Source organism: Trichogramma pretiosum, unplaced genomic scaffold (genome assembly GCF_000599845.2).
Source record: "Trichogramma pretiosum strain Unisexual culture from Peru unplaced genomic scaffold, Tpre_2.0 scaffold122, whole genome shotgun sequence".
NCBI lineage: Eukaryota > Metazoa > Arthropoda > Insecta > Hymenoptera > Trichogrammatidae > Trichogramma > Trichogramma pretiosum.
Genome location: NW_019640796.1, coordinates 259410 through 285057, shown reverse-complemented (window position 1 = coordinate 285057; position 25648 = coordinate 259410). Strand labels below are relative to the sequence as shown.

Here is a 25648-nt window from a genome sequence, read left to right as displayed (position 1 = left end):
CCGACGAGAACGGCTGGACGGCTCTGCACATGATCTGCGGGAGAAAACACGACGACGACGGCATGGTGGAGCTATTTTTCGAGATCAACGACGAGAAGCGAAAGCGGGTCGACGTCGAGGCCCAAAGTCGATGGGGCGACAGGCCGCTGCAATTGGCTCTGGAGAACAAGCACGAGAAGGTGACCGAATTGCTGCTGAGACAAGGCGCCGGGCCGAGTCTGGTCGAGAGAAACGGCTCGAATTGCGTGCATTTGATCTGCGCGCGAGGCCCGGACGACGAGGTGGCGACGTTCTTGAAACGGTTCCTCGAGATCGTCGAGAAAGTCGATCGATCGGTGGGGATCGACTCTAGGGACGAGTTGGGTAGGACGCCCCTTCAGCGAGCCGTGGAGCGCGACAACGCCAAGGTGCTGGAGGTGCTGCTGAGGAACGGCGCCGATCCCAACATTACCGACGCCGAGGGACTGACCTTGCTGCACTCGATCTGCACCAAAGGCAGCGGCGATCGATTGGCCGAGTTGCTCTTCGAGATCGGGGAGGAAAAGAATCTTAAGGTGCTGGTGGACGCGAGGGACAAGAAGGGCCGGACGCCGCTGCAGTGGGCCGTGGCGAACTTTTCGCCCGATTTGGTCGACGTGCTTCTGAAGCACGGCGCCGATGTATCGAGCTTCGTTTATCCCAGCGAGGCACACTTCGACGAGTGCAAATGGCTCCGAGTGCATCTGTCCAAGTTAAAACTCGTCCTTCACAATCTGGCCGTCGTCGAGCACCTGGAAAAACGAGGCTACGAACCGCTGCGCCGAGACGCCCTCGCGGTCATGCGAATATTCCTCGAGGACACTTCGCGCGAGAAATCGGTGAGCCTCGATTCTTTGCTCGGCTCCGAGAGATTCGCGAGCGAAGCGAGAGAACTGCGGGTGAACTCGAGCCTGTCGCTCTACGACTTCGTTCGACTGCGACGCGCGGAAAAGTTACTGCCGACCGTCGCGGACTTCTTGTCGTTCGTGAACTCGAACGGATTGTCGCGGTTGACGGGCAGATACGGCGACAAGTGCGAACGCTACCTGGCCGACAAGATGGAGAGGGAATTTTTCCAACGATGGGCGCTGGATTCTTTCGTGGAGATGGTGAACGAGAGGCGGGGCAGGCGGCGGCTGCCGATCGAGTGCTGCGACATGATCTTGGATCTGCTGGAAAACGAGGATCTGATGAGAGTGTGCCAGGCGGCGGAAATCGCGGTGAAAGAAGGAAGCAACAACGCGTGATGTCATTGGCAGAGGTATTTTTATTTTATTCTGAGTGTTAGTATTGTTTCTCAAGATTTTTAAACTTTTTTATTTATTTTTGTTTTCTAGGCAAGGACGTCACGGAATTTCATTATTATTTTTCAATGATAATGTTGGTCTATTTGTATTATCATGCTAATTATCATTATGTATCAAATAAAAATTACAGTACATATAAATAAAATTAGTAGCGTTTAAATTGTACACTCGAGTGTACAGAATTGAACAAATGTATTGAATTTGAAAAATAAAATTGAGATAATTGAGAAAAAACTTTTTTTTTCTTCATTTGATCATTATATAATACAATTTATCATTATTATATACATTTTATGATACATTTTATCTAACCCATTAGACTGTATAGATAATCATGCAGCACACTTTGCGAAGTTTTGGTTGAAATCGTGCAATTTCTATTGGATCGCAGTTCTTGAAATGTGAAATAATTGAAATTTAAAAAAACGTTGACGCTCTAAGCAGTACCTATACTAACGTTATTAAATCTAAAGACAAATGCCACGATAAGCTTATAATGAACTCCGTTGGCAAAATAATATCAAGCGTAGGTCAGTCGTTTGCTGCAAAACTTCACATCTCGCTCTGCTTAGTGGGTCAAGTTTCAGTATTGCTCAGAGGTGTGACTCACTCGAATCGTTTCGAGCATAATGTGAATGAAATGAGGACTGCTTGTAGTATACAGTGTCGCATGGATATATTATCTATAGTTGTTGCAGAATGCAGATTAGTACGCCTTTCTACATTACAGCATAAACCAAGAAATATTACTTTGATCGCAACAAGTTATTCTAATAAGAAATATTCATTTTGTAAATTATAAACGATTTTGTTGTTTAAGTATGTATCACGATGGCCATACAAGACCGAGACTGTTTAACAATACTGAAAACTATACGAAAAAAGTTTACTTGCGAATTCGAAGAAGAGCGATGAGAATTTCTTCGTCAACCTTATCACGTACTTAAATCAATCGCCCTGCATACATTTATTTAATCTTTCATTTCAGTTATAAAACCTTCTCTTCATATAGTTATAAAATATAAAATTATAAAATTTTATGATGGATTTGCGTAATAAGGACCCAAAAAAAATTAACTGCTTGCATTCTGTAATGACCAAAAGTCAAGTTCTATAGCGAAGTAATGTATATAAAGCATTGGGCCAGTGCGTTCCAAAACGTCGCGTCTCGCTTCGTGTCATGCGATATGTTTACAATTTTGCTCGGGCGCGAGACTCGACTCGCCTTCACTGCAAAAATGTGGCGGTTAGAGGACGCCGCGCAGTCCAGTTGGCTTTGCAGGCAGTGCCTCGTCGCATGTCGAGTCGTTCAGTTCAATACACGACGTCGCAGAGTAAAACAAAGAAAGATCGCGATATCGACCGTAGCTAGTGATTCGAGTGAGAATTATTCAACTTGGTACATTTTATAAGTGATTGTGTTTGTGCGAGTGTGTAAAAAAATGTCAAAAGACGATAAAAAATGTTTGAAAAAATTGAAAGCTGTGCAAGAAGAGTCCAATCGGAAGATCGAAAAAGCCCGACACGATCTTCTCCATGAACTTTATCTCTTAATCATAGATTGGAAAGGCCAACTTCCAAATTTCCGAGACACTTTTCGAAATGAAGAAATGGATTGGTTTTTCGCGCAAGATTTGAAGTACAGAACAATTATGGATGCCAAAAAATCAACGTCATTAATCACCTTTGCGATTAGGATAGGCTACACCGACGAGCCCGACATAGATAAAGACGGCAAACCTGTGTTGCGTCGCACCACTGCAGTGCATCATGCGGCTGAATTCGGGTACTATTCTGACCTCGATGATCTATTTAAAATTTACAACAGGTTTGACGTGAATTACTCCAACGAATCTGGATTAACACATTTTCACTTAGCCTGCAAATTGGGCTGTCTTGAAATTGTGGAGAAATTCCTCGAGCTCGGCCAGGATCCCAATTGCCTCGAGCAAAAATCAGTCGATCCGCCACTACACTTAGCTTTAGAAAGCCGTCACCTGGACATAGTACGATTGCTGTTGACACGCGGAGCCGATCCTAATTTAACCAATGCAAAGGGACTGAAACTTCTGCACAATATTTGCTTAACATATAGCTATCGAAATTTAAGAGAGGTTCTCTTAGAGATCAACTACGACATCCAGCAAACGGTTCAACTCGATGTCCAGGATAACTCAGGTTGCACGCCGCTACACATCTGTGCGCGATACGGCTTCAAAACCTCAATGGAATTTCTTCTGAGGAAAGGCGCCAGTCCAAATGTAGCCAGCAACGATGGATCGACTCCTCTGCATTTTATTTGCAAGAGATCAGACGAAGACGCTGATAAATTGGCGAAATTTTATTTCGACATAAACGACGACACCAAGCAGACTGTGCAGGTCGATGCCCGGGACAATTTGAGCCGTACACCGTTGCACTGGGCCGTGGCGAATCTTAGGCCGGATATTATCAACGTGCTTTTGGATCATGGTGCTGATCTTTCAAGCTTTGTTTTACCCGATGAAAGTTACTTCGGCGATATATATGACCCCTATAAAAGAGAAGAAGATTCTTGGACAGTTTTACAGCTGCCAATAGCATGTGGCCCACTGGCCGTCGTCGAGCTTCTCGAAAAAAGAGGATACGAGCTGGACCGCAATGGCATCTTGACGATCATCAAATCATTTGCTAATCGCCCGATCGGATTGTTTCATAAGTCTTGGATGGACCTTGACAAATATTTGCGTATAGACGAAGACTTCGCGAGAACAGCGAAAAAACAGATGATAAGTCCGAAGATGTCACTTTACGATGTTATTCGTTCAAGTCCTGAAGATGCGGTGGAACTACTAACATATACAGATTACTTCGAGCTCAAAGACGAATATTGGGTGATCCCCGTTAAATATCGTGATGATTGTTTGAGGCACTTGCGCGAAAAAGTAATGAGAGGATTTTTCGAGCGGTGGGCAGTAGAATTTTTCTTGGAGCTAACGCACTATCAGCTTCCAATTCTCTGCTGTAAAATAATAATCAAGATGCTGGAGAGGATTTATTATACCTATGCCTATCTGGAGATATTAATTGTACTCGCAGGAGATTATATAACTAACGGTTATTATTTTATTGGCAAGAACGTCAAGGAGTCCAGCAATTAATTCTTCAGTTTATAAAGTTTAAATATTTTTGTTTGTGTGCGTGGTCACCATAATATATCAATTACAAATGTGTTACATGGAAATAAAATAAACCAAGTTTCGAAATATATTATAACTATCGACATAAATGATGAAAAACGTTTAATCAAAAAGAAAAATTATGTATCAGAAAAAATTAAATAATTTCCAATAAATCGATCAATTTTGGTATACATATCTGCTGCTCAAACTTATTTTTAATTGTTTATTTATCATTAATAAGTTGAAATAAAACCTACTTTTCATTTGGGCATTTTATGTTTCATTGAAATCATTCGATAAAATGTTTTTGTAATATACAATCTTATTATCATGCATCACAGCTCGTGCAATGGAAGTATTATGTGGAAAGGATGATGATAACAGACACTATGAGGCATGCAAGAATGATGGTGAGTCAAGAGTACCGTCCTGTGACAAGCACAAATCCATGGTAATGTCAAGGAGATTTTTCCGATTATGGGGGCTGGAGTTTTTGTTGATGATGACGCACTATCAGCTGCCAATTCTCTGCTGTGAAAAAATAATGGGTATGCTCTCGAACGACGATGTGCTGATGATGCGCACCGCATCCGAGGTGATGTTAAAACAGCAGAATCAAACACACGATGTTCATGGTAATGGAATTTTCATATTTATTTTACTCTTAATAATTTTTCCACTGACTCAACGTTTTTTATTTTTTTTTTTTTCTAGTCGACGAGGTCGAGACATTGAAAAATTTGCGTCTGACTGAAGAATGTTAGAAATCTTTCACCTTCATATGCATTTAATTTAAACAATGTATTGAATTTGAATTTATTATTTAAAAATAAAATATTTTTATCGATAGTACAATTGATTATACATCAGTAAAACAATTTATAGGATTTCGATTAACATTATACAAATGCAAAACCCAGAAAATACAGAATATTACAAATGCCTAATCACGTAAAGAGTCTTTACCTTTTCTATTTTTCTTGATCAAATGAATAAATAAAACAATTGAGTTTTTATTTTCCTATCGATGAGCACACGATCATCAAAGAAAAAAATGTCATTTATCTACACATTACCTTAGCATGATATAAGCTTGACTCTGTAGAAAAATTGAAATTAAAAAAAATGTGACGTTCTTAAAAGTAGCCATGGCTTTAAATTCACATAACATGTTTAGCATGATGCATTCGATAGACAAATTATATATGCCATAAAGCTTTCGATGCAAGACGTGCGCATGTAAGCACTACAAAATGCAAAAAAAAACATGATTATAAACACTAATAGCAAATAAATTTTGTTGTTGTTGACTGTCAGATGATTTTCTAAAGTCTTAAGTTTTTAACAATGAGAATGTTACAATAAAACTAATCTGTGAGAATAGCATACTTTTGATATTTACACAATGTCTTATGTGATGATTGCAGATTTTCCATGTCAAAATAAATTAATAATTGAAAAAAATTAATACAGACTTTGATTTATGAAATCATTAAATTACAGCCTCGCTAACGAAAAATTGAAATATTTATTTTTGTGATAGTTTTTATTTATTTGTATTACCATGAGTCGTTCAGTTCAGTGTTTCATCTATTTTTTGTTCTTATTCTCAAAGTTTATCGATTATATTTTGCAATTCAATGACTATCATGAAAAGAATAATTAATGCTCTTTACTCAAAACCTCTGGATTTTTTTTCAAAACGATAATGCAGTATTACGATTTTAATGTTTATTACAGTGGCGATAATTATTACGGTATAACTATTCATACGAAATAATACTTGATACAGTTCGCAAAGTTTATTTTCTTTTTCATTCAGACTCTTTAATAAAAAAATTATTTTATTGATTCATAACTTTTTATGGTTATTATTTAATGGTGTATCAAATAAAATTAAGCTTAACATAAAAGTTTCAAACGCTCATCTATACATTGTTTTCGAATTTTATTATGATATACACTAAGTTTGAATCAGTTTTTTTCGGCGTTAATTTAAGGTGGTCCTAAAGAATTTGAAAAACAGATATTTTTGCTAAAACATCGAAGATATGCTTTTTTGGTTCAATTAAAAACGAAACAAACGATGGAGTTGTCACACTTATAATTGAGAAAATGAATAAAAAGTCAATGTAATTTTAGGTTATTCGATTTTTTGAAACTTTTAATCTTGAACAATAATTAAAAGAATTAAATATTGTAAAAACCCAATGCACACACATTTTTGAGAAAGCAAAAAGATTTTAAAATGTAAACATTATTAATGAAATGAATAACTCCTTCTAAAATATAGGATTAAAACAATGGGTCGGATTTAGATAATTGTTTTAAAAAATATTGACTCGGCTCATTATTCCGTTGATTCGATCGTACATCACTTCAACAGTATTAAATAGTATCAATATTACATTTCGCGCTAATTGTAATGCATCGTAGCTCGCGAAATAAGAAATCAAAGAGAGGAAGAAATTGATTTTCGTAGCGGCACTTACTTTCAAATTTTCCCCACCCAATATTATATATCTCTCACTACTCCTTGTAATGATATTTATTTATGAGGAAAATGAGAATCATTCCTCTTCATAAATTGGTATGGCGTATACTACACACGTGCGCAAGTCTAAGCTCATTTATGCTGCAAATCGAGTCTCGAGTCTCGAATTTTAAAAAAGAGGCGGAAAAACTATTCACGTATTCGGAATGCTAGAAGTTTGCTTTGATCCGAGAATATTGGTATCATTCGTATCAAAAAGAGCATAGAACGGCTAGTGTTATCTATCTATGCGAGTTAGTATCGATTGGTTTCTTACCGAGTTGGTGTACAACTCATCGTTGTACAAAACTGTCTACGCTCAGTCGCTATTAATCGTTTCCTGCTGTAAGAAGTGTTTACAAATAATATCCGTACACGTTTGTTGGTGAAAATAAGATACGGTGTTGGCTACTCGAGGCATCTAATTTTGAATAATTTCAAGATAAATTATAGTAACGAAGCGATGGAAAGCAGAAAGGATTTAGTTAGGTATACACTTTTTCATGCTTGCCAAAGATATATTTTTAAACGATCGTTTTTTTAGCATTAAAGAGGAGCCTCGTGACAATTGGGAAGATGTTACCAACGAGAGTGTCGATCCGGGGGTCTTGGTCAAAACCGAAAACTCTGATGAATCATCGGTAAGATCTATCTTTTGAAATTATGTTCTGATTTGCTCTATAAAAAAACTATAACATAATTTTAATTTCAGGCAAATCCCACCAATGACTGTATTTCGTCGCAGCAGAAGGAAGATGAGGATATTCTGATAGATTGCGAGAGCGTATTGGTAAAACAGGAACATAAGCCCTCATTGACGACCATCTGCCAACCTACTGTAAAGGAAGAAGATCCAGCAAATGACTCGAGTGGAAAAAGGCTTACAATTTTCAATAAAAAAGGATCCGATTGCGATAATAACAGTCAATTTACGATGGGAGAAGAATCGAGTTTAACAAGACAAATAGAAACGACGAATGAGGACGATGGATCACATGAATTAGAACTTTGCAAAACCGAAAACTCTGATGAACCATCGACGAATGAATCATCGGTAAAATCTATCTTTTGAAATTACGTTCTGATATGCTCCATAAAAAACTATAACACAATTTTAATTTTAGGCAAATCCCACCAATGACTGTATTTCGTCGCAGCAGAAGGAAGATGAGGATATTCTGATAGATTGCGAGAGCGTATTGGTAAAACAGGAACATAAGCCCTCATTGACGACCATCTGCCAACCTACTGTAAAGGAAGAAAATCCAGCAAATGACTCGAATGGAAAGAAGCTTACAATTTTAATTAAAAAAGAATTCAATTACGATAGTAATCGTAAATTTACCAGAGAAGAAGCGACTTCAGCCCGACAAATGAAAACGACACACAAGGGCAGTAGACCACTTGAATGTGAAATTTGTCACAAATCGTTTAGATACCCATCTACTCTTAAAAGGCACGTGAATCAAGTACATGATAAAAACAAACCCTTCCAGTGTAACATATGTCACAAATCATTTTCATACAAGAGTGATCTAAATAGACATACAAGCACAGTACACGATCGTAGCAAACCTTTTGAGTGTGAGATTTGTCACAAATCGTTTAGATACCTATCTAATCTTAAAAGGCACGTGAATCAAGTACATGATAAAAACAAACCCTTCCAGTGTAACATTTGTCACAAATCATTTTCATACAAGGGTGTTCTAAATAAACATACAAGGACAGTACACGATCGTAGCAAACCTTTTGAGTGTGAGATTTGTCACAAAGCATTTGGACTAAAAAGTAACCTTGAAATACATATAAGGGCAGTACATAATCAGAGCAAACCTTTTGAGTGTGAGATTTGTCACAAATCATTTGGACAAAAACACAGCCTCAAATTTCACACGAGTGCAGTACATTTGCGGAGGAAACCCTTTGAGTGTGACATTTGTCAAAAATCATTTTCAGTAAAAAGTAGCCTCACATTTCACATAAATTCAGTACATAATCAGAGCAAACCCTTTGAGTGTGATACTTGTCACAAATCATTTAAATACAAAATCAGCTTCGAAATTCATATGAGTGCAGTACATATGAGTAGGAAACCTTTTGAGTGTGCTATTTGTCACGAATCATTTGGATACAAGAGTGTACTCAAATATCACTTAAAATCAACTCATGAACGGAGAAAATTTGAATGTAAGACTTGTCACAAGTCATTGAGTACCAAGAAAAGTCTCGAAAATCACATTAATGCAGTACATATGGAAAGCAAATCTTAGAAATATGGAATTTATTTTAAATATACGCTATGTAATTTTAGACAACCATTGTCATGAACAATGAAGTTTTTTAAACTGTTATTCATTTCGACGTGCCAGTGCTGAAAGATGCCACTTCACTGAGCTGACAAGAAAAATGCCATGTCGCGCTCCGGGTAGAAAGATGCCATTTCCCGCTCGATTCTGAAGGATGGTTTTTTCTACGTTCGAAGTTACACCATATTCATGTTTCATGTTTTAGAAGTAAAATTGGATGCTATTCCAGAATCTGACGCTGGAATGAAAATAATAGTTAAAGTTGAAGCTTCAAACGCAGAAATACCGAATGCCGAAGCGGCATCTTTCAGCCCTGGCACGTCGATTTGGTCGTCACTGTAAAAATTTTTTATTCTTTCAAACACGAATTAAAATATCAATACGGTTTCGCGTGAATTTGTTCTTTGAAATACCGTTGTTTTCAAAAAACGAACTTTCAACATCCTATTTAATAGCTGAATTTTTTTTCCAAGTAACTGTTTATCAGAAAATCTTAAATTATTTTGACCAGCCTCCCAAAATCAATTATATATATCAATTATATTATACCTCTGTGTAGCGTATTCTTTGTTAATTGAATGACTAAAGATTTTTTTCAACTAAAATCGTATTCGACTCGAACTTATATTCGTTGGTAATTAAATCTAGTATAGAAATAAAATAAAGGAAGTTTCGAATTATAATACAAGTACCGACATAAGTTATGAAAAACGTTTAATCAAAAAGAAAAATTATGTAACAGAAAAAATGTACAAATTTTTGAATCGTTCGATAAATTTTGGTCTACATATCTGCTGCTCAAACTTATTGTCAATTGTTTATTTTTATCATTAATACGTTGAAATAAAACCTACTTTGCATTTGATCACTTCATGTTTCATTGAAATCATTCGATAGCATTTGTTTGTACATCTCTCAATTGGCTATTATAGACATTTAAATACTTCCTATTTTAACATTTCACAATTTTAAATATTTAATATTTTATTATTTTAAACGAGAGCCCGAACGATTCGATATGTATCGAATATTAACTCTCTCCCTTCCTCCTTCGTATTCGCGAGCGGCGCAGCTATATATAACGTCGATCACGCGTCACGGTCATCCATCATCAAAGCCATACTTGGCTCCTCGCTAAGCTCATTTTTCAAACGCGAGCTCGACAAGACTCGAATAATTATAAAAATATGTGTAATGCGTATCTTAGTGAGATAATAGCGAGAAGATTTTTGCGCCGTTGGACACTGGAAACTTTCTTGAGGCTGACGCAATATTCGGCAAACAATAAATTCTACAAACAATAAATAATACTCCTGCGTGTACAATGCTCTACTCATTGCAAGTCATGTACAGTATTATATCTCGCTTTGTGTCATTCGATATGTTTACATTTTTGCTTGGGTGCGTGACCGTGTCGTGCGAGACTCGATTCTCCTTGAGGACGTGGCGGGCCTATAGTATAATATAGTATAGTGCATGAGTACGGCTCGCGATCAGCAGTATACAGTGCCGCAAGTCGAGTCGTTCACGGATCAGTATAGACAGTACACGTTACGACGCCACGGCGTGAACAACAAAGAAAAATCAGACTGTACAAAAAGTGACTTTCGTGAGAAAGATAATTAGACATAATTTTTGTGTTTTGCAAGTGTGTGAAAAAATGGCCGAGAACAATCAAAACTGTTTAAGAATATTGAAAACTATGCGAGATAAAATCAACTGCAAGGTTATCACGACTATTCGAGAACCGATTATCTACACGGTGGGAGATCAATGCGAAAATTTCGACGAACTATATTCTTTGATCAGAAAGTGGCAGGGCCCGCTTCCAGATTTTCGAGATATTTTTCGTAGCGAACAGATGGATCTGTTTCTCTCGAATATCCAAGAAAGTCAGTTTATCAAGTTCGTGGCTCGCACCGGCTACAAGGACGAGCCGAAGTTGGATAAAGATGGCAAGCCACCGGTATTTCGCACTACACCAGTGCATCATGCAGTGCATCATGTATTATTTAATCGTCACGTCGTGCCTGATCTTTTTCAAATATACGACAGGTTCGACGTCAATTACACCGACAAATCTGGATTGACGCATTTTCACGCGGCCTGTCAATTTGGCTGTCTTGAAATTGTCGAGAAATTCCTCGAGCTCGGTCAAGATCCCAATTGCATCTGGCATAAAACGGATGACTCGCCGTTACACCTGGCTCTGGCTAACAAGCACAAAGATGTGGTCGAGTTGCTACTGCGAAGCGGCGCCAATCCTCATTTGGCTAACAGTAGGGAATTGGCTCCCGTGGACATTTTTTCCAAAACCAATTGCTCGTTAGCGACTCTCAGAAAATACAGCGATAAAAAACAACATCGGTTTGAGCAGTTCGACGGGGTGGACGAGTGGGGTCAGACATCGCTACATTATGCTCTGCTTCACGGCAAGAAGGGGAGGACCGCGACGCTGCTGAGAAAAGGCGTAAATCCCAATTTTCCGAATGCGGATGGATCGACTCCTCTGCACATTATTTGCATGTCCGATTGGTTACGACGATTCCGATACGCTGAATTGGCCGAAATATTCTTCGAGGTCAACGACGAAAAGCATCAAACGGTGCATATCGACGCTGTGGACAAGTTGGGCCGGACACCGCTCCAATGGGCCGTGGCGAATCTTTTAACGGCCGTAGTTGTTATTCTGTTGGAACGCGGTGCCGATCTGACGAAATTCGTTTTTCCCAACGAGACTTACTTTGCCGTGCCGTATCGACGTTACGGTGAAAACGACACTGGACATATTGTGCAGGACTTGGCCTCTGAACCGCTTGTCATTGTCGAGTGCTTGAAGAAAAAAGGGTTTGAAATTGGTCTGAACGACGCCCTGATAATAATCAAATTCTGCCATCGCATCGGAACGATTCGCACACTATGGGAATTATATTGTGGAAAGGATGATGATAACAGACACTGTGAGGCATGCAAGAATGATGGTGAGTCAAGAGTACCGTCCTGTGACAAGCACAAATCCATGGTAATGTCAAGGAGATTTTTCCGATTATGGGGGCTGGAGTTTTTGTTGATGATGACGCACTATCGTCTGCCAATTCTCTGCTGTGAAAAAATAATGAATATGCTCTCGAACGACGATGTGCTGATGATGTGCACCGCATCCGAGGTGATGTTAAAACAGCAGAATCAAACACACGATGTTCATGGTAATGGAATTTTCATATTTGTTTTACTCTTGATAATTTTTCCACTGACTCAATATTTTTTTTTATTTTTTCTAGTCGACGAATTCGAGAAATTGAAAAATTTGCGTCTGACTGAAGAATGTTAGAAAGATTTTACCTACATATATGTATTTAATTTCAACAATGTATTGAATTTGAATTTATTATTTAAAAATAAAATATTTTTATCGCTAGTACAATTGATTATACATCAGTAAAACAATTCATAGGATTTCGATTAACATTATACAAATGCAAAACCCAGAAAATACAGAATATTACGAATGCCTAATCACGTAAAGAATCTTTATCTTTTTTACTTTTCTTGATCAAATGAATAAATAAAACAATTGAGTTTTTATTTTCCTATCGATGAGCACATGATCATCAAAGAAAAAATGTCATTTATCTAAACATTACCTTAGCATAATATAAGCTTGACTCTGTAGAAAAATTGAAATTAAAAAAAATGTGACGTTCTTAAAAGTAGCCATGGCTCTAAATTCACATGCCATGTTTAGCATGATGCATTCGATAGAAAAATTACATATCAACCATCAGTCAATTCAGCGCGTTCCAAAACGTCGCGTTACATCCACGCTCTGTGTAATAGAATACGATGCAATTAATATAGTCCAATCAATAAAGGTTTTGAAAAAAAAAATTCGCAACCAGAATTTTACGACGGATTCTTATTTTGGGTACCCTAAACAACTAATTTTCATAAAATGCCACTGTTTTTTGTTCCTGCGTTTTTGTTTATAAGCCTTTAAAAATGCAAAAAAGCATATTATATTTTTTAACTCGTAAAGTATAAGTTTTACGATAAAATGTTTCAAACAAAAGTTGTAGGCATTTTCAAGACCTTTATTCTGGTATTTTTTTCATATTTTTTCGTCCATTTGTTTATTCTCTAGGTCGAAAAAACCTCTAAAAGTGGCCGTTTTTACAATTGTTTATAATTATTTATTAAAACGTGCTACGGCAATGAAATCTTGAGAAAATGTAGCCCTCGTTACGCAGAATCCAATGCATTTTTCAAAATCTCGCTAAGTGCATTATTTATCGAGATATTGCATTTGTTTATTAAAAAACACTCCCCTAGTGATTGTTAAATAACTTTGAGTTGGCTCAACGTACGAAGACCAGACACAGCGCAAATTAAAGGTAGAGACCTCCCAGTCAATTTGCAACAATAAAAACAATAATTTTTTCATAAAGACATGAAAAATAAACACCAGATATAAATGTGTACGAAAATTCTTATAAACAAATTGACTTATCTGCCGAACCAGAAGTCGTAAGTCAAATCGAATTTCGGCATCTTGTTCCTTGCATTTTTACGCAAATTTTAAAAAAAAATTGACCTCTTTAACTATATTGGAAACGAAGTTAGGCTTTTTTTTTTAAAAAATCACCACGCCTTTGTTTATAAACATTAAAAGCTGAAATTTGGTATACATTCGAACGAAATGTTGAACTTTTATATGTAAACGAATGCAACTATCAATCACCGTTATTTTTGCAACGATAATATTATTAACTAACAAAACATTCTGACTCTGTCATACACTCGCATGGGTAGCGGAGTGGGGGAAGGCCGAGGCGAGCTGTTCCGGCCGCTCGAAAAACTTGAAATTGACTTTTCAAAATGAAGCGCACTGGAAAAAATAACGTTATCTCGGCTTCTATTGAACCGAATTGCTTCTTTTTTTTTTTAAATTAAAGCTCTCAACAAATAATTAACAATTACATATGTTTAAAACCATTTGACCAAGTCGAAATCCATCTAAATTAATGTTTTATTTTAAGATGGTATATTCTCGTCGGTTTTGGGCGATATAATAATTTGATTAATTGTTATTTTTACTGTGTATGATTTTTATTGACAACTGTTTATTATAAACAAATTAATTGCATTTAACCTTTTTCATTAATGGTTATGTGCAAGTTGTAACGTTTGTTTTTTTTCGAAATAAACTTAATCGAGAAAATTCTTATTAATAATTTATTATGAACAATTTCGAATCAGTTTTATTAATATAATATTCGGCCTCGCTCTGGGTTATGCTACCCCAAAAAACGTTTAGTTCCGTCGCATCGGGGTTGAATAGTCGTTCGTTTTTCCTAGGAGAATAAATCTCTTCTTCGTTGATTTTTATTACTGAAGGAATAACTGTTGATATGTTAATATTTTTATTATGGTTCGAAACTGATAAATTATATGATAATGTCGATTCGAAATTGTTCATAATAAATTATTAATAAGAATTTTCTCGATTAAGTTTATTTCGAAAAAAAACAAACGTTACAACTTGCACATAACCATTAATGAAAAAGGTTAAATGCAATTAATTTGTTTATAATAAACAGTTGTCAATAAAAATCATACACAGTAAAAATAACAATTAATCAAATTATTATATCGCCCAAAACCGACGAGAATATACCATCTTAAAATAAAACATTAATTTAGATGGATTTCGACTTGGTCAAATGGTTTTAAACATATGTAATTGTTAATTATTTGTTGAGAGCTTTAATTTAAAAAAAAAAAGAAGCAATTCGGTTCAATAGAAGCCGAGATAACGTTATTTTTTCCAGTGCGCTTCATTTTGAAAAGTCAATTTCAAGTTTTTCGAGCGGCCGGAACAGCTCGCCTCGGCCTTCCCCCACTCCGCTACCCATGCGAGTGTATGACAGAGTCAGAATGTTTTGTTAGTTAATAATATTATCGTTGCAAAAATAACGGTGATTGATAGTTGCATTCGTTTACATATAAAAGTTCAACATTTCGTTCGAATGTATACCAAATTTCAGCTTTTAATGTTTATAAACAAAGGCGTGGTGATTTTTTAAAAAAAAAAGCCTAACTTCGTTTCCAATATAGTTAAAGAGGTCAATTTTTTTTTAAAATTTGCGTAAAAATGCAAGGAACAAGATGCCGAAATTCGATTTGACTTACGACTTCTGGTTCGGCAGATAAGTCAATTTGTTTATAAGAATTTTCGTACACATTTATATCTGGTGTTTATTTTTCATGTCTTTATGAAAAAATTATTGTTTTTATTGTTGCAAATTGACTGGGAGGTCTCTACCTTTAATTTGCGCTGTGTCTGGTCTTCGTACGTTGAGCCAACTCAAAGTTATTTAACAATCACTAGGGGAGTGTTTTTTAATAAACAAATGCAATATCTCGATAAATAATGCACTTAGCGAGATTTTGAAAAATGCATTGGATTCTGCGTAACGAGGGCTACATTTTCTCAAGATTTCATTGCCGTAGCACGTTTTAATAAATAATTATAAACAATTGTAAAAACGGCCACTTTTAGAGGTTTTTTCGACCTAGAGAATAAACAAATGGACGAAAAAATATGAAAAAAATACCAGAATAAAGGTCTTGAAAATGCCTACAACTTTTGTTTGAAACATTTTATCGTAAAACTTATACTTTACGAGTTAAAAAATATAATATGCTTTTTTGCATTTTTAAAGGCTTATAAACAAAAACGCAGGAACAAAAAACAGTGGCATTTTATGAAAATTAGTTGTTTAGGGTACCCAAAATAAGAATCCGTCGTAAAATTCTGGTTGCGAATTTTTTTTTTTTAACATAGGGACAGATTTTCATTGATTGGACTAATATTGCCCAGACGTGACTCAATCGAATTCGTCTCGAATCTCGATAACGTAATAATATTGCGGTCGTACCATATCGCGGAGGACTGCGCTGCGAAGCTGGCAGTGCCGAGCCACACGTCGAGTCGCGCAGTTCAGATGCGCGTTACGCTTACGACGCCGCCTTTACGAGTAAATCAAAGAAGCATCGCGTCGTCCGATGCCAGTGATTCCCGTGCGAGAAGTGTATAGTTCGCAGTTGCCCGTCGTTACGACGCTGTAGAGCGCAAACAACAAAGAAGGATCACATCGACTGCAGTAACTATCGGTGACTCATTTTAAAAGAAATCTGATCTAGTGTACTTTTGTGTGATTGAGTACAACGCGCGATCAGTAGTACAGCGCCACAAGTCGATTCGTCCAGTTCAGTTACAAACTATATAGGACGCCGCAGTGTAAACGACGCAAAATCGCATCGTCTGTAGACAGTGATTATAGTGCAAGTGTGCGTATAACGATGAGCGAATCCGAAGATGATTTTTATGAAAGCTGTGACAGTGAGGATTCGTATTATAAAAAACTCGGAACCGGCAGAAACGACTTCTCATTCAATAACGGCACGAAAAGGTCCCAAGATGAGTGGAAAAAATTGAAAACAATGCGAGAAGAGGCCGATTGGAAGAATAAAGAAGAGCGGCGCAAACTTCTCCGTCAACTTACATCCCTAATCAAAAATTGGAAGGGCCCACTACCAGATTTTCGAGACATCTTTCGTAGCAAAGAGATGGATTGGTTTCTCATCGAGCTCCTGGACAGAATGTCAGATGTCTACGATACTTCTTCGATATATCCACTGATGAGGTTCATGGCTCGCGCCGGCTACAAGGACGAGCCGGACGTGCTGGACGAAGACGGCGCGCCATCGTTGCGTCGCACCACACCGGTGCATCGTGCGGCCAGACTCGAATACAGACCGATCGTACGCAAACTGTTTCGATTCTACGACAGATTCGACGCGAATTACACCGACGAAGCCGGATACACGCATTTTCACGCGGCCTGTGAGTTCGGCTGTTACAGGGCTACTAGAAAATTTCTCGAGCTCGGGCAAAATCCCAATTCCGTGTGGCGAGTAACGGGTGATTCGCCGCTGCACTTGGCTCTGGCCAGCGGCAAGCAGGTATTCGAATTGCTACTGAGAAGCGGCGCCAACTGTCATTTGGCCAATCACAAAGGAGAAACTCCTCTGCACATTTTTTGCAAAATTAAAGAACATGATAACGATTGCTCGTTAAGGATATTCAGTAGCTACAACATTATAAATAAATATGAGTGCGACGCCGTGGACAAGCGGGGTCGGACACCGCTACACTATGCTCTGGTACACAGCAGTGGCCAGCACGTCGTTGTCCGCTGGCTGCTGGAAAACGGCGCCGCTCCAAATTCTCCCGATGCAAATGGATCGACTCCTTTGCATGTTATTTGCAAGCGACAAAACGCCGATAACTTGGCGAAGATATTCTTTGACATCAATGATGCAAAACATCAGCAGATTATACTCAACGTCCAGGACAAATGTGGTCGGACACCGCTGCACTGGGCTCTCCATCATGGCTTGAGGCTCATTGTCGAATTGCTGATCAAAAGAGGTGCCAACTCAAATGTGGTCGACAAGGACGGATCGACTTCGCTGCACATAATTTGCAAGAGATACCGCGACGACGACTTGGCGAAGATATTTTTTAACATCAACGAAGAAGTCAATCAGCCGGTGCCAATGAATGCTGTGGACAATTTGGGCCGGACACCCCTTCAATGGGCAGTGGCGAATCTTTTAAAGAATGTGGTTGTTATCCTGTTGGAACGAGGGGCTGATCTGTCAAGCTTCGTTTTTCCCAACCAAACTTACTTCGCCGCGATGTATCCACTCAACTACTTCGGGTATGCGCCGAGACTTGTCTCTGATCCGCTGGCTATCGTCGAGTGCTTGAAGAAAAACGGGTTTGAAATTGGTCTGAGCGAAGCCTTGATAATTATGAAATTTTTCAAACGCATTGGAAAGAACACTGTTAACAGATACTGTAAGGTGTGTGCGGCTGATGACGAGTCAACAGAACCGTCCTGTAACGAGCATAAATCTATGATATTGTCAAGGAGATTTTTCCGGCGATGGGGGCTGGAATTTTTGTTGATGCGGACACACCATAAGCTACCAATTCTCTGCTGTGAAAAAATCATAGATCTGCTCTCGAACGATGATGTGTTGATGATGTGCACTGCATACAAAGAGATGTTACAAGAACAAAACTAAACGCATGCTGTTTATGGTAATATATTTTCACACTTCTTTTATTTTTTATAATATTCTTACTGATTTAACATTTTTTATTAACTTTTTTTCTAGTTGACAAGTTCGAGAAATTGAAAAATTGGTGCTAACTGAATAATTGAAAACAATTACAACAGTTTGAGTTTATTATTTAAAAAAAAAAAAAAATTATTATACATCATTAAAGCAATCCATAACATTTGGATAACATTTTACTAACGCAAAACCTGTAAGCTATAAATACCTCTGGCATATATGCAGAAAATAGGCTAGACGATCTATTAGGACAAAAAATTATATATGGCTAGCCGTTAATAAGCAATGTTAAATTGACAAATCAGCCTGCGCGAGCTCGTTTCTCAGTTACTAATTCTTAATTGATATGGTAAAACTTCAGTCTACTAAAAGCGTGAAGCTATGAATTATCATGCTTGTTTAAAAACTTCACTTCTCGCTGTATGTCATAAACTTAATGTGTACATCTTTGTTTCAGTCCAAGACTCGGTATATGCCATAAAGCTTTCGATGCAAGACGTGCGCATTTAAGCACTCCAAAATGCAAAAAAAACATGATTATAAACACTAATAGCAAATAAATTTTGTTGTTGTTGACTGTCAGATGATTTTCTATAGTCTTAAGTTTTTAACAATGAGAATGTTACAATAAAACTAATCTGTGAGAATAGCATACTTTTGATATTTACACATTGTTTTATGTGATGATTGCAGATTTTCCATGTCAAAATAAATTAATAATTGAAAAAATTAATACAGACTTTGATTTATGAAATCATTAAATTACAGCCTCGCTAATGAAAAATTGAAATATTTATTTTTGTGATAGTTTTTATTTATTTGTATTACCATGAGTCGTTCAGTTCAGTGTTTCATCGATTTTTTTGTTCTTATTCTCAAAGTTTATCGATTATATTTTGCAATTCAATGACTATCATGAAAAGAATAATTAATGCTCTTTACTCAAAACCTCTGGATTTTTTTTCAAAACGATAATGTAGTATTACGATTTTAATGTTTATTACAGTGGCGATAATTATTACGGTATAACTATTAACACGAAATAATACTTGATACAGTTCGCAAAGTTTTTTATTTTCTTTTTCATTCAGACTCTTTAATAAAAAAATTATCTTATTGATTCATAACTTTTTATGGTTATTATTTAATGGTATATCAAATAAAATTAAGCTTAACATAAAAGTTTCAAACGCTCATCTATACATTGTTTTCGAATTTTATTATGATATACTCTAAGTTTAAATCAGTTTTTTTCGGCGTTAATTTAAGGTGGTCCTAAAGAATTTGAAAAACAGATATTTTTGCTAAAATATCGAGGATATGCTTTTTTGGTTCAACTAAAAACGAAACAAACGATGGAGTTGTCACACTTATAATTGAGAAAATGAATAAAAAGTCAATGTAATTTTAGGTTATTCGATTTTTTGAAACTTTTAATCTTGAACAATAATTAAAAGAATTAAATGTTGTAAAAACCCAATGCACACACATTTTTTTGAAAGCAAAAAGATTTTAAAATGTAAAAGTTATTAATGAAATGAATAACTCCTTCTCAAATATAGGATAAAAACAATGGGTCGGATTTAGATAATTGTTTTAAAAAATATTGACTCGGTTCATTATTCCGTTGATTCGATCGTACATCACTTCAACAGTATTAAATAGTATCAATATTAAATAGTATCAATATTACACTAATTATAATGCATCGTAGCTCGCGAAATAAGAAATCAAAGAGAGGAAGAAATTGATTTTCGTAACGGCACTTACTTTCAAATTTTCCCCACCCAATATTATATATCTCTCACTACTCCTTGTAATGATATTTATTTATAAGGGAAATGAGAATCATTCCTTTTCATAAATTGGTATGACGTATACTACACACGTGCGCAAGTTTAAGCCCATTTATGCTGCAAATCGAGTCTCGAGTCTTGAATTTTAAAAAAGAAGCGGAAAATCTATTCACGTATTCGGATTGCTAGAAGTTTGCTTTGATCCAAGAATATTGGTATCATTCGTATCAAAAAGAGCATAGAACGGCTAGTGTTATCTATCTATGCGAGTTAGTATCGATTGGTTTCTTATCGAGTTGGTAAGAACTCATCGTTGTACAAAACTGTCTACGCTCAGTCGCTATTAATCGTTTCCTGCTGTAAGAAGTGTTTACAAATAATATCCGTTCACGTTTATTGGTGAAAATAAGATACGAGGTTGGCTACTCGAGGCATCTAATTTTGAATAATTTTAAGATAAATTATAGTAACGAAGCGATGGAAAGCAGAAAGGATTTAGTTAGGTATACACTTTTTCATGCTTGCCAAAGATATATTTTTAAACGATCGTTTCTTTAGCATTAAAGAGGAGCCTCGTGACAATTGGGAAGATGTTGCCAACGAGAGTGTCGATCCGGGGGTCTCGGTCAAAACCGAAAACTCTGATGAATCATCGGTAAGATCTATCTTTTGAAATTATGATCAGATTTGCTCCATAAAAAAACTATAACACAATTTTAATTTTAGGCAAATCCCACCAATGACTGTATTTCGTCGCAGCAGAAGGAAGATGAGGATATTCTGATAGATTGCGAGAGCGTATTGGTAAAACAGGAACATAAGCCCTCATTGACGACCATCTGCCAACCTACTGTAAAGGAAGAAGATCCGACAAATGACTCGAATGGAAAGAGGCTTACAATTTTAAATAAAAAAGGATCCGATTGCGATAATAACAGTCAATTTACGGTGGGAGAAGAATCGAGTTCAACAAGACAAATAGAAACGACGAATAAGGACGATGGATCACATGAATTAGAAATTTGCAAAACCGAAAACTCTGATGAATCATCGACGAATGAATCATCGGTAAGATCTATCTTTTAAAATTATGTTCTGATTTGCTCCATAAAAAAACTATAACACAATTTTAATTTTAGGCAAATCCCACCAATGACTGTATTTCGTCGCAGCAGAAGGAAGATGAGGATATTCTGATAGATTGCGAGAGCGTATTGGTAAAACAGGAACATAAGCCCTTATTGACGACCATCTGCCAACCTACTGTAAAGGAAGAAAATCCAGCAAATGACTCGAATGGAAAGAAGCTTACAATTTTAATTAAAAAAGAATTCAATTACGATAGTAATCGTAAATTTACCAGAGAAGAAGCGACTTCAGCCCGACAAATGAAAACGACACACAAGGGCAGTAGACCTCTTGAATGTGAAATTTGTCACAAATCGTTTAGATCCCTATATAAACTTAAAAGGCACGTGAATCAAGTACATGATAAAAACAAACCCTTCCAGTGTAACATTTGTCACAAATCATTTTCAGACAAGGGTGATCTAAATAGACATACAAGGACAGTACACGATCGTAGCAAACCTTTTGAGTGTGAGATTTGTCACAAATCATTTGGACGAAAATATTCCCTCACTACACATGTAGATACTTTACATAATCAGAGCAAACCCTTTGAGTGTGAGATTTGTCACAAATCATTTGCAGTAAAAGGTAACCTCACATTTCACATAAATTCAGTACATAATCAGAGCAAACCCTTTGAGTGTGAGATTTGTCACAAATCATTTGGACTAAAACATCACCTTACTAGACATGTAAATACAGTACATAATCGGAGCAAACCTTTTGAGTGTGAGATTTGTCACAAATCATTTGGACAAAAACAAATCCTCAAATTTCACACGACTGCAGTACATTTGCGGAGGAAACCCTTTGAGTGTGACATTTGTCAAAAATCATTTTCAGTAAAAAGTAACCTCACATTTCACATAAAATCAGTACATAATCAGAGCAAACCCTTTGAGTGTGATACTTGTCACAAATCATTTGGATACAAAATCAGCCTCGAAACACATATGAGTGCAGTACATATGAGTAGGAAACCTTTTGAGTGTGATATTTGTCACGAATCATTTGGATACCAGAGTGTACTCAAATATCACTTAAAATCAACTCATGAACGGAGAAAATTTGAATGTAAGACTTGTCACAAGTCATTTAGTACCAAGAAGAGTCTCGAAAATCACATTAATACAGTACATAAGGAAAGCAAATCTTAGAAATATGGAATTTATTTAAAATATCCGCTATGTAATTTTAGACAATCATTGTCATGAACAATGAAGCTTTTTAAACTGTTATTCATTTCGACGTGCCAGTGCTGAAAGATGCCACTTCACTGAGCAGACAAGAAAAATGCCATGTCGCGCTCCGGGTAGAAAGATGCCATTTCCCGCTCGATTCTGAAGGATGGTTTTTTCTGCGTTCGAAGTTACACCATATTCATGTTTCATGTTTTAGAAGTAAAATTGGATGCTATTCCAGAATCTGTCGCTGGAATAAAAATAATAGTTAAAGTTGAAGCTTCAAACGCAGAAATACCGAATGCCGAAGCGGCATCTTTCAGCCCTGGCACGTCGATTTGGTCGTCACTGTAAAAATCTTTTATTATTCTTTCAAACACGAATTAAAATATCAATACGGTTTCGCGTGAATTTGTTCTTTGAAATACCGTTGTTTTCAAAAAACGAACTTTCAACATCCTATTTAATAGCTGAATTTTTTTTCCAAGTAACTGTTTATCAGAAAATCTTGAATTATTTTGACCAGCCTCCCAAAATCAATTATATATATCAATTATATTATACCTCTGTGTAGCGTATTCTTTGTTAATTAAATGACTAAAGATTTTTCTGAACTAAAATCGTATTTGACTCGTACTTATATTCGTTGATAATTAAATCTAGTATAGAAATAAAATAAAGAAAGTTTCGAAATATAATACAAGTATAATTATGAAAAATGTTTAATCAAAAAGAAAAATTATGTAACAGAAAAAATGTACAAATTTTTGAATCGTTCGATAAATTTTGGTCTACATATCTGCTGCTCAAACTTATTGTCAATTGTTTATTTTTATCATTAATACGTTGAAATAAAACCTACTTTGCATTTGATCACTTCATGTTTTAGTTTTTCTTATACTTTCACGTTGCTTCGAATGAAATATCATAACGGAGTGTTGATCCTTGATAGTTTGAACTGCAACCTATTTTATCGTAGAAAAATTACGAAAATCATCAAAAGCGAATGTCTTTAGCCTAACTTGAGCTTGAATGAACAGCAAGTTCGAATAGCTTCGAATCTATTCCAGTTGAGTGACAATTACGCGCCATTCGCATAAATTGGCCAGTGCGCAGCGCCGTCCTGCATCGCTGACCGATGAAAAAAGCGTCAGATTCAGCATGGAATTAATTCCGCAAAAAAATAAATATCAAACGTTAGTCAACTCAAAACGTTACACATGGTGTTGTGTTGTGTTTACATGATTGCTCAGGCGCTTGGCTCTACTCATTTCGGGAACGTGACGGGTATAAGAGAAAGACGCAAGTAGTAATTTTAGTTTTGTTCAGAACACGATATGATCTTGTAAGGATCACAAGTGGTAAAATCATCAGGGATTGTAAATTTGTGTGGGCGGTTTAATCATTGATAACGATCAATATAGCATCAGTATAACGATGTTCACCCATCGTTTCTTTGAAACGTCAACGGATGCCGAAGACATGGAAGAGTTAAGCCAAGTCTATTTGGCAAAACTGAAGAGTTTACAAGAAGAGTTTAATTGAGAGAACGAACAGGACAGATATTCATTTTACTTCCGTCTTACACTGTTGCTGCAAGATTGGAAAGGCAACCTTCCGAATTTACGAGACTTTTTTCGAGGCGAAGAAATCGATTATTTACTCTTGGAGGCCGTAAAAAAGAGGAAGGAAGAATTAATCAACTTTGTGGTCCGCAACGGTTGCAGGGACGAGCCCGAGTTAAAGCCGAGTTGGCAAGCCGTCGTCACTGCGTCGAACCACTGCACTACATCGTGCTGATGGACTTGAATTATTCTGCATCGTCCATGATTTATTCAAAATATACAACAGATTTAATTAGAATTACACCGACGAATCTGGATACACACATTTCCACGTGGTCTGCAAGTACGGCCTCGACGATGTAGTTAAGGAATTCCTCGAGCTCGGACAGGATCCCAATTGCATCGTACCAGAAACAGGTGACTCGCCACTACACTTGGTTCTGAATCAGGACTTTCGGGTCAAGAAGCTGATGGAGTTGCTGCTGAGACACGGTGCCGACCCGAATTCGGCCAATAAGGAGGGATTGACACCTTCGCACATAATTAGCGAGAATTTCAATTCTCGATTGATGAAGACATTTTTCGAAATCACCGATGCGAATCATCTAACGATACAGATCGACGCGAAGGACAAGTTGGGTCGTACACCTATTCAATTAGCTGTAGCGAGTCTCAGTCCAGATGTTGTCGATGTATTTTTGAATCGTGGCGCCAATATGAATTTCGCATATAAGGAGGGATTGACACCTTTGCACTTAATTTGCAAGAAGTGTGAAAATGTTCAATGGATAAAGACATTTTTCGAGATCATCGATGCAAATAATCTAACGATAGAGATCGACGCAAAAGACAAGTTGGGTCGGACACCCCTTCGATGGGCCCCGGCGAGTCTCTTGCCCGACGCGGTCGAGATACTGTTGAATCGCGGCGCCGATCTGTCGAGCTTCGTTTTTCCCACCGTGAGTTACTTCGGCGAGGCATTCGAAGCGGTCAATAGTAGGATCGATTTAAAATTGAAACTAGCGTCCGGTGCCGTGGCGGTCGTCCATCGTCTCGAAAAAAGAGGATATGAAGACCGGTTACAAGGACAAGACTCAAATTGACAACGACGGCAAACCGATACTGCGTCGTAGCACGGCGATTCATTTCGCGGCTAAAAACGGTTACAACCTCGTCGCTCCTCTCCTCTTCAAAATATACGACAGTTTCAACGCGAACTAGGACGATTCCGCCGATGGCCTGACGCACTTTCACGCGACTTGCGCGTTCGCCTACGAAAAAATCGTCGAGAAGTTTCTCGAGGCAGGCCAGGATCCCAACTGTCCGCTTTCCGACGATCCGCCCTTACACTTGGCTCTCAAGCACGAACACAAGAAGGTGGTCGAGGTGCTGCTGAGACGCGGCGCCAATCCCAATTCCACGAGTAGGTCGGGGCAG

At 37.2% G+C, this 25648-nt stretch overlaps 3 protein-coding genes across 4 annotated transcripts in view; 2 read left to right on the top strand and 1 right to left on the bottom strand.

Annotated features, from left to right (window-relative positions):
- Positions 1 to 25648, bottom strand: part of LOC106656361 (5-hydroxytryptamine receptor 1-like) — a 206895-nt gene that overhangs the window by 68806 nt on the left and 112441 nt on the right. The gene's annotated exons all lie outside the window — the stretch shown is intronic.
- Positions 7239 to 10196, top strand: LOC111693460 (zinc finger protein OZF-like). Its single transcript, XM_023458084.1, has 4 exons — positions 7239 to 7508; positions 7564 to 7660; positions 7732 to 8073; positions 8144 to 10196. The coding sequence occupies exons 1-4, from the start codon at positions 7483 to 7485 to the stop codon at positions 9290 to 9292; spliced, it is 1614 nt and encodes a 537-aa protein (XP_023313852.1). The 5' UTR covers positions 7239 to 7482; the 3' UTR covers positions 9293 to 10196.
- Positions 20422 to 21955, top strand: LOC111693463 (remodeling and spacing factor 1-like). The gene is made up of 5 exons (XM_023458091.1): positions 20422 to 20837; positions 20893 to 20989; positions 21061 to 21402; positions 21474 to 21805; positions 21874 to 21955. The coding sequence occupies exons 1-5, from the start codon at positions 20812 to 20814 to the stop codon at positions 21881 to 21883; spliced, it is 807 nt and encodes a 268-aa protein (XP_023313859.1). The 5' UTR covers positions 20422 to 20811; the 3' UTR covers positions 21884 to 21955.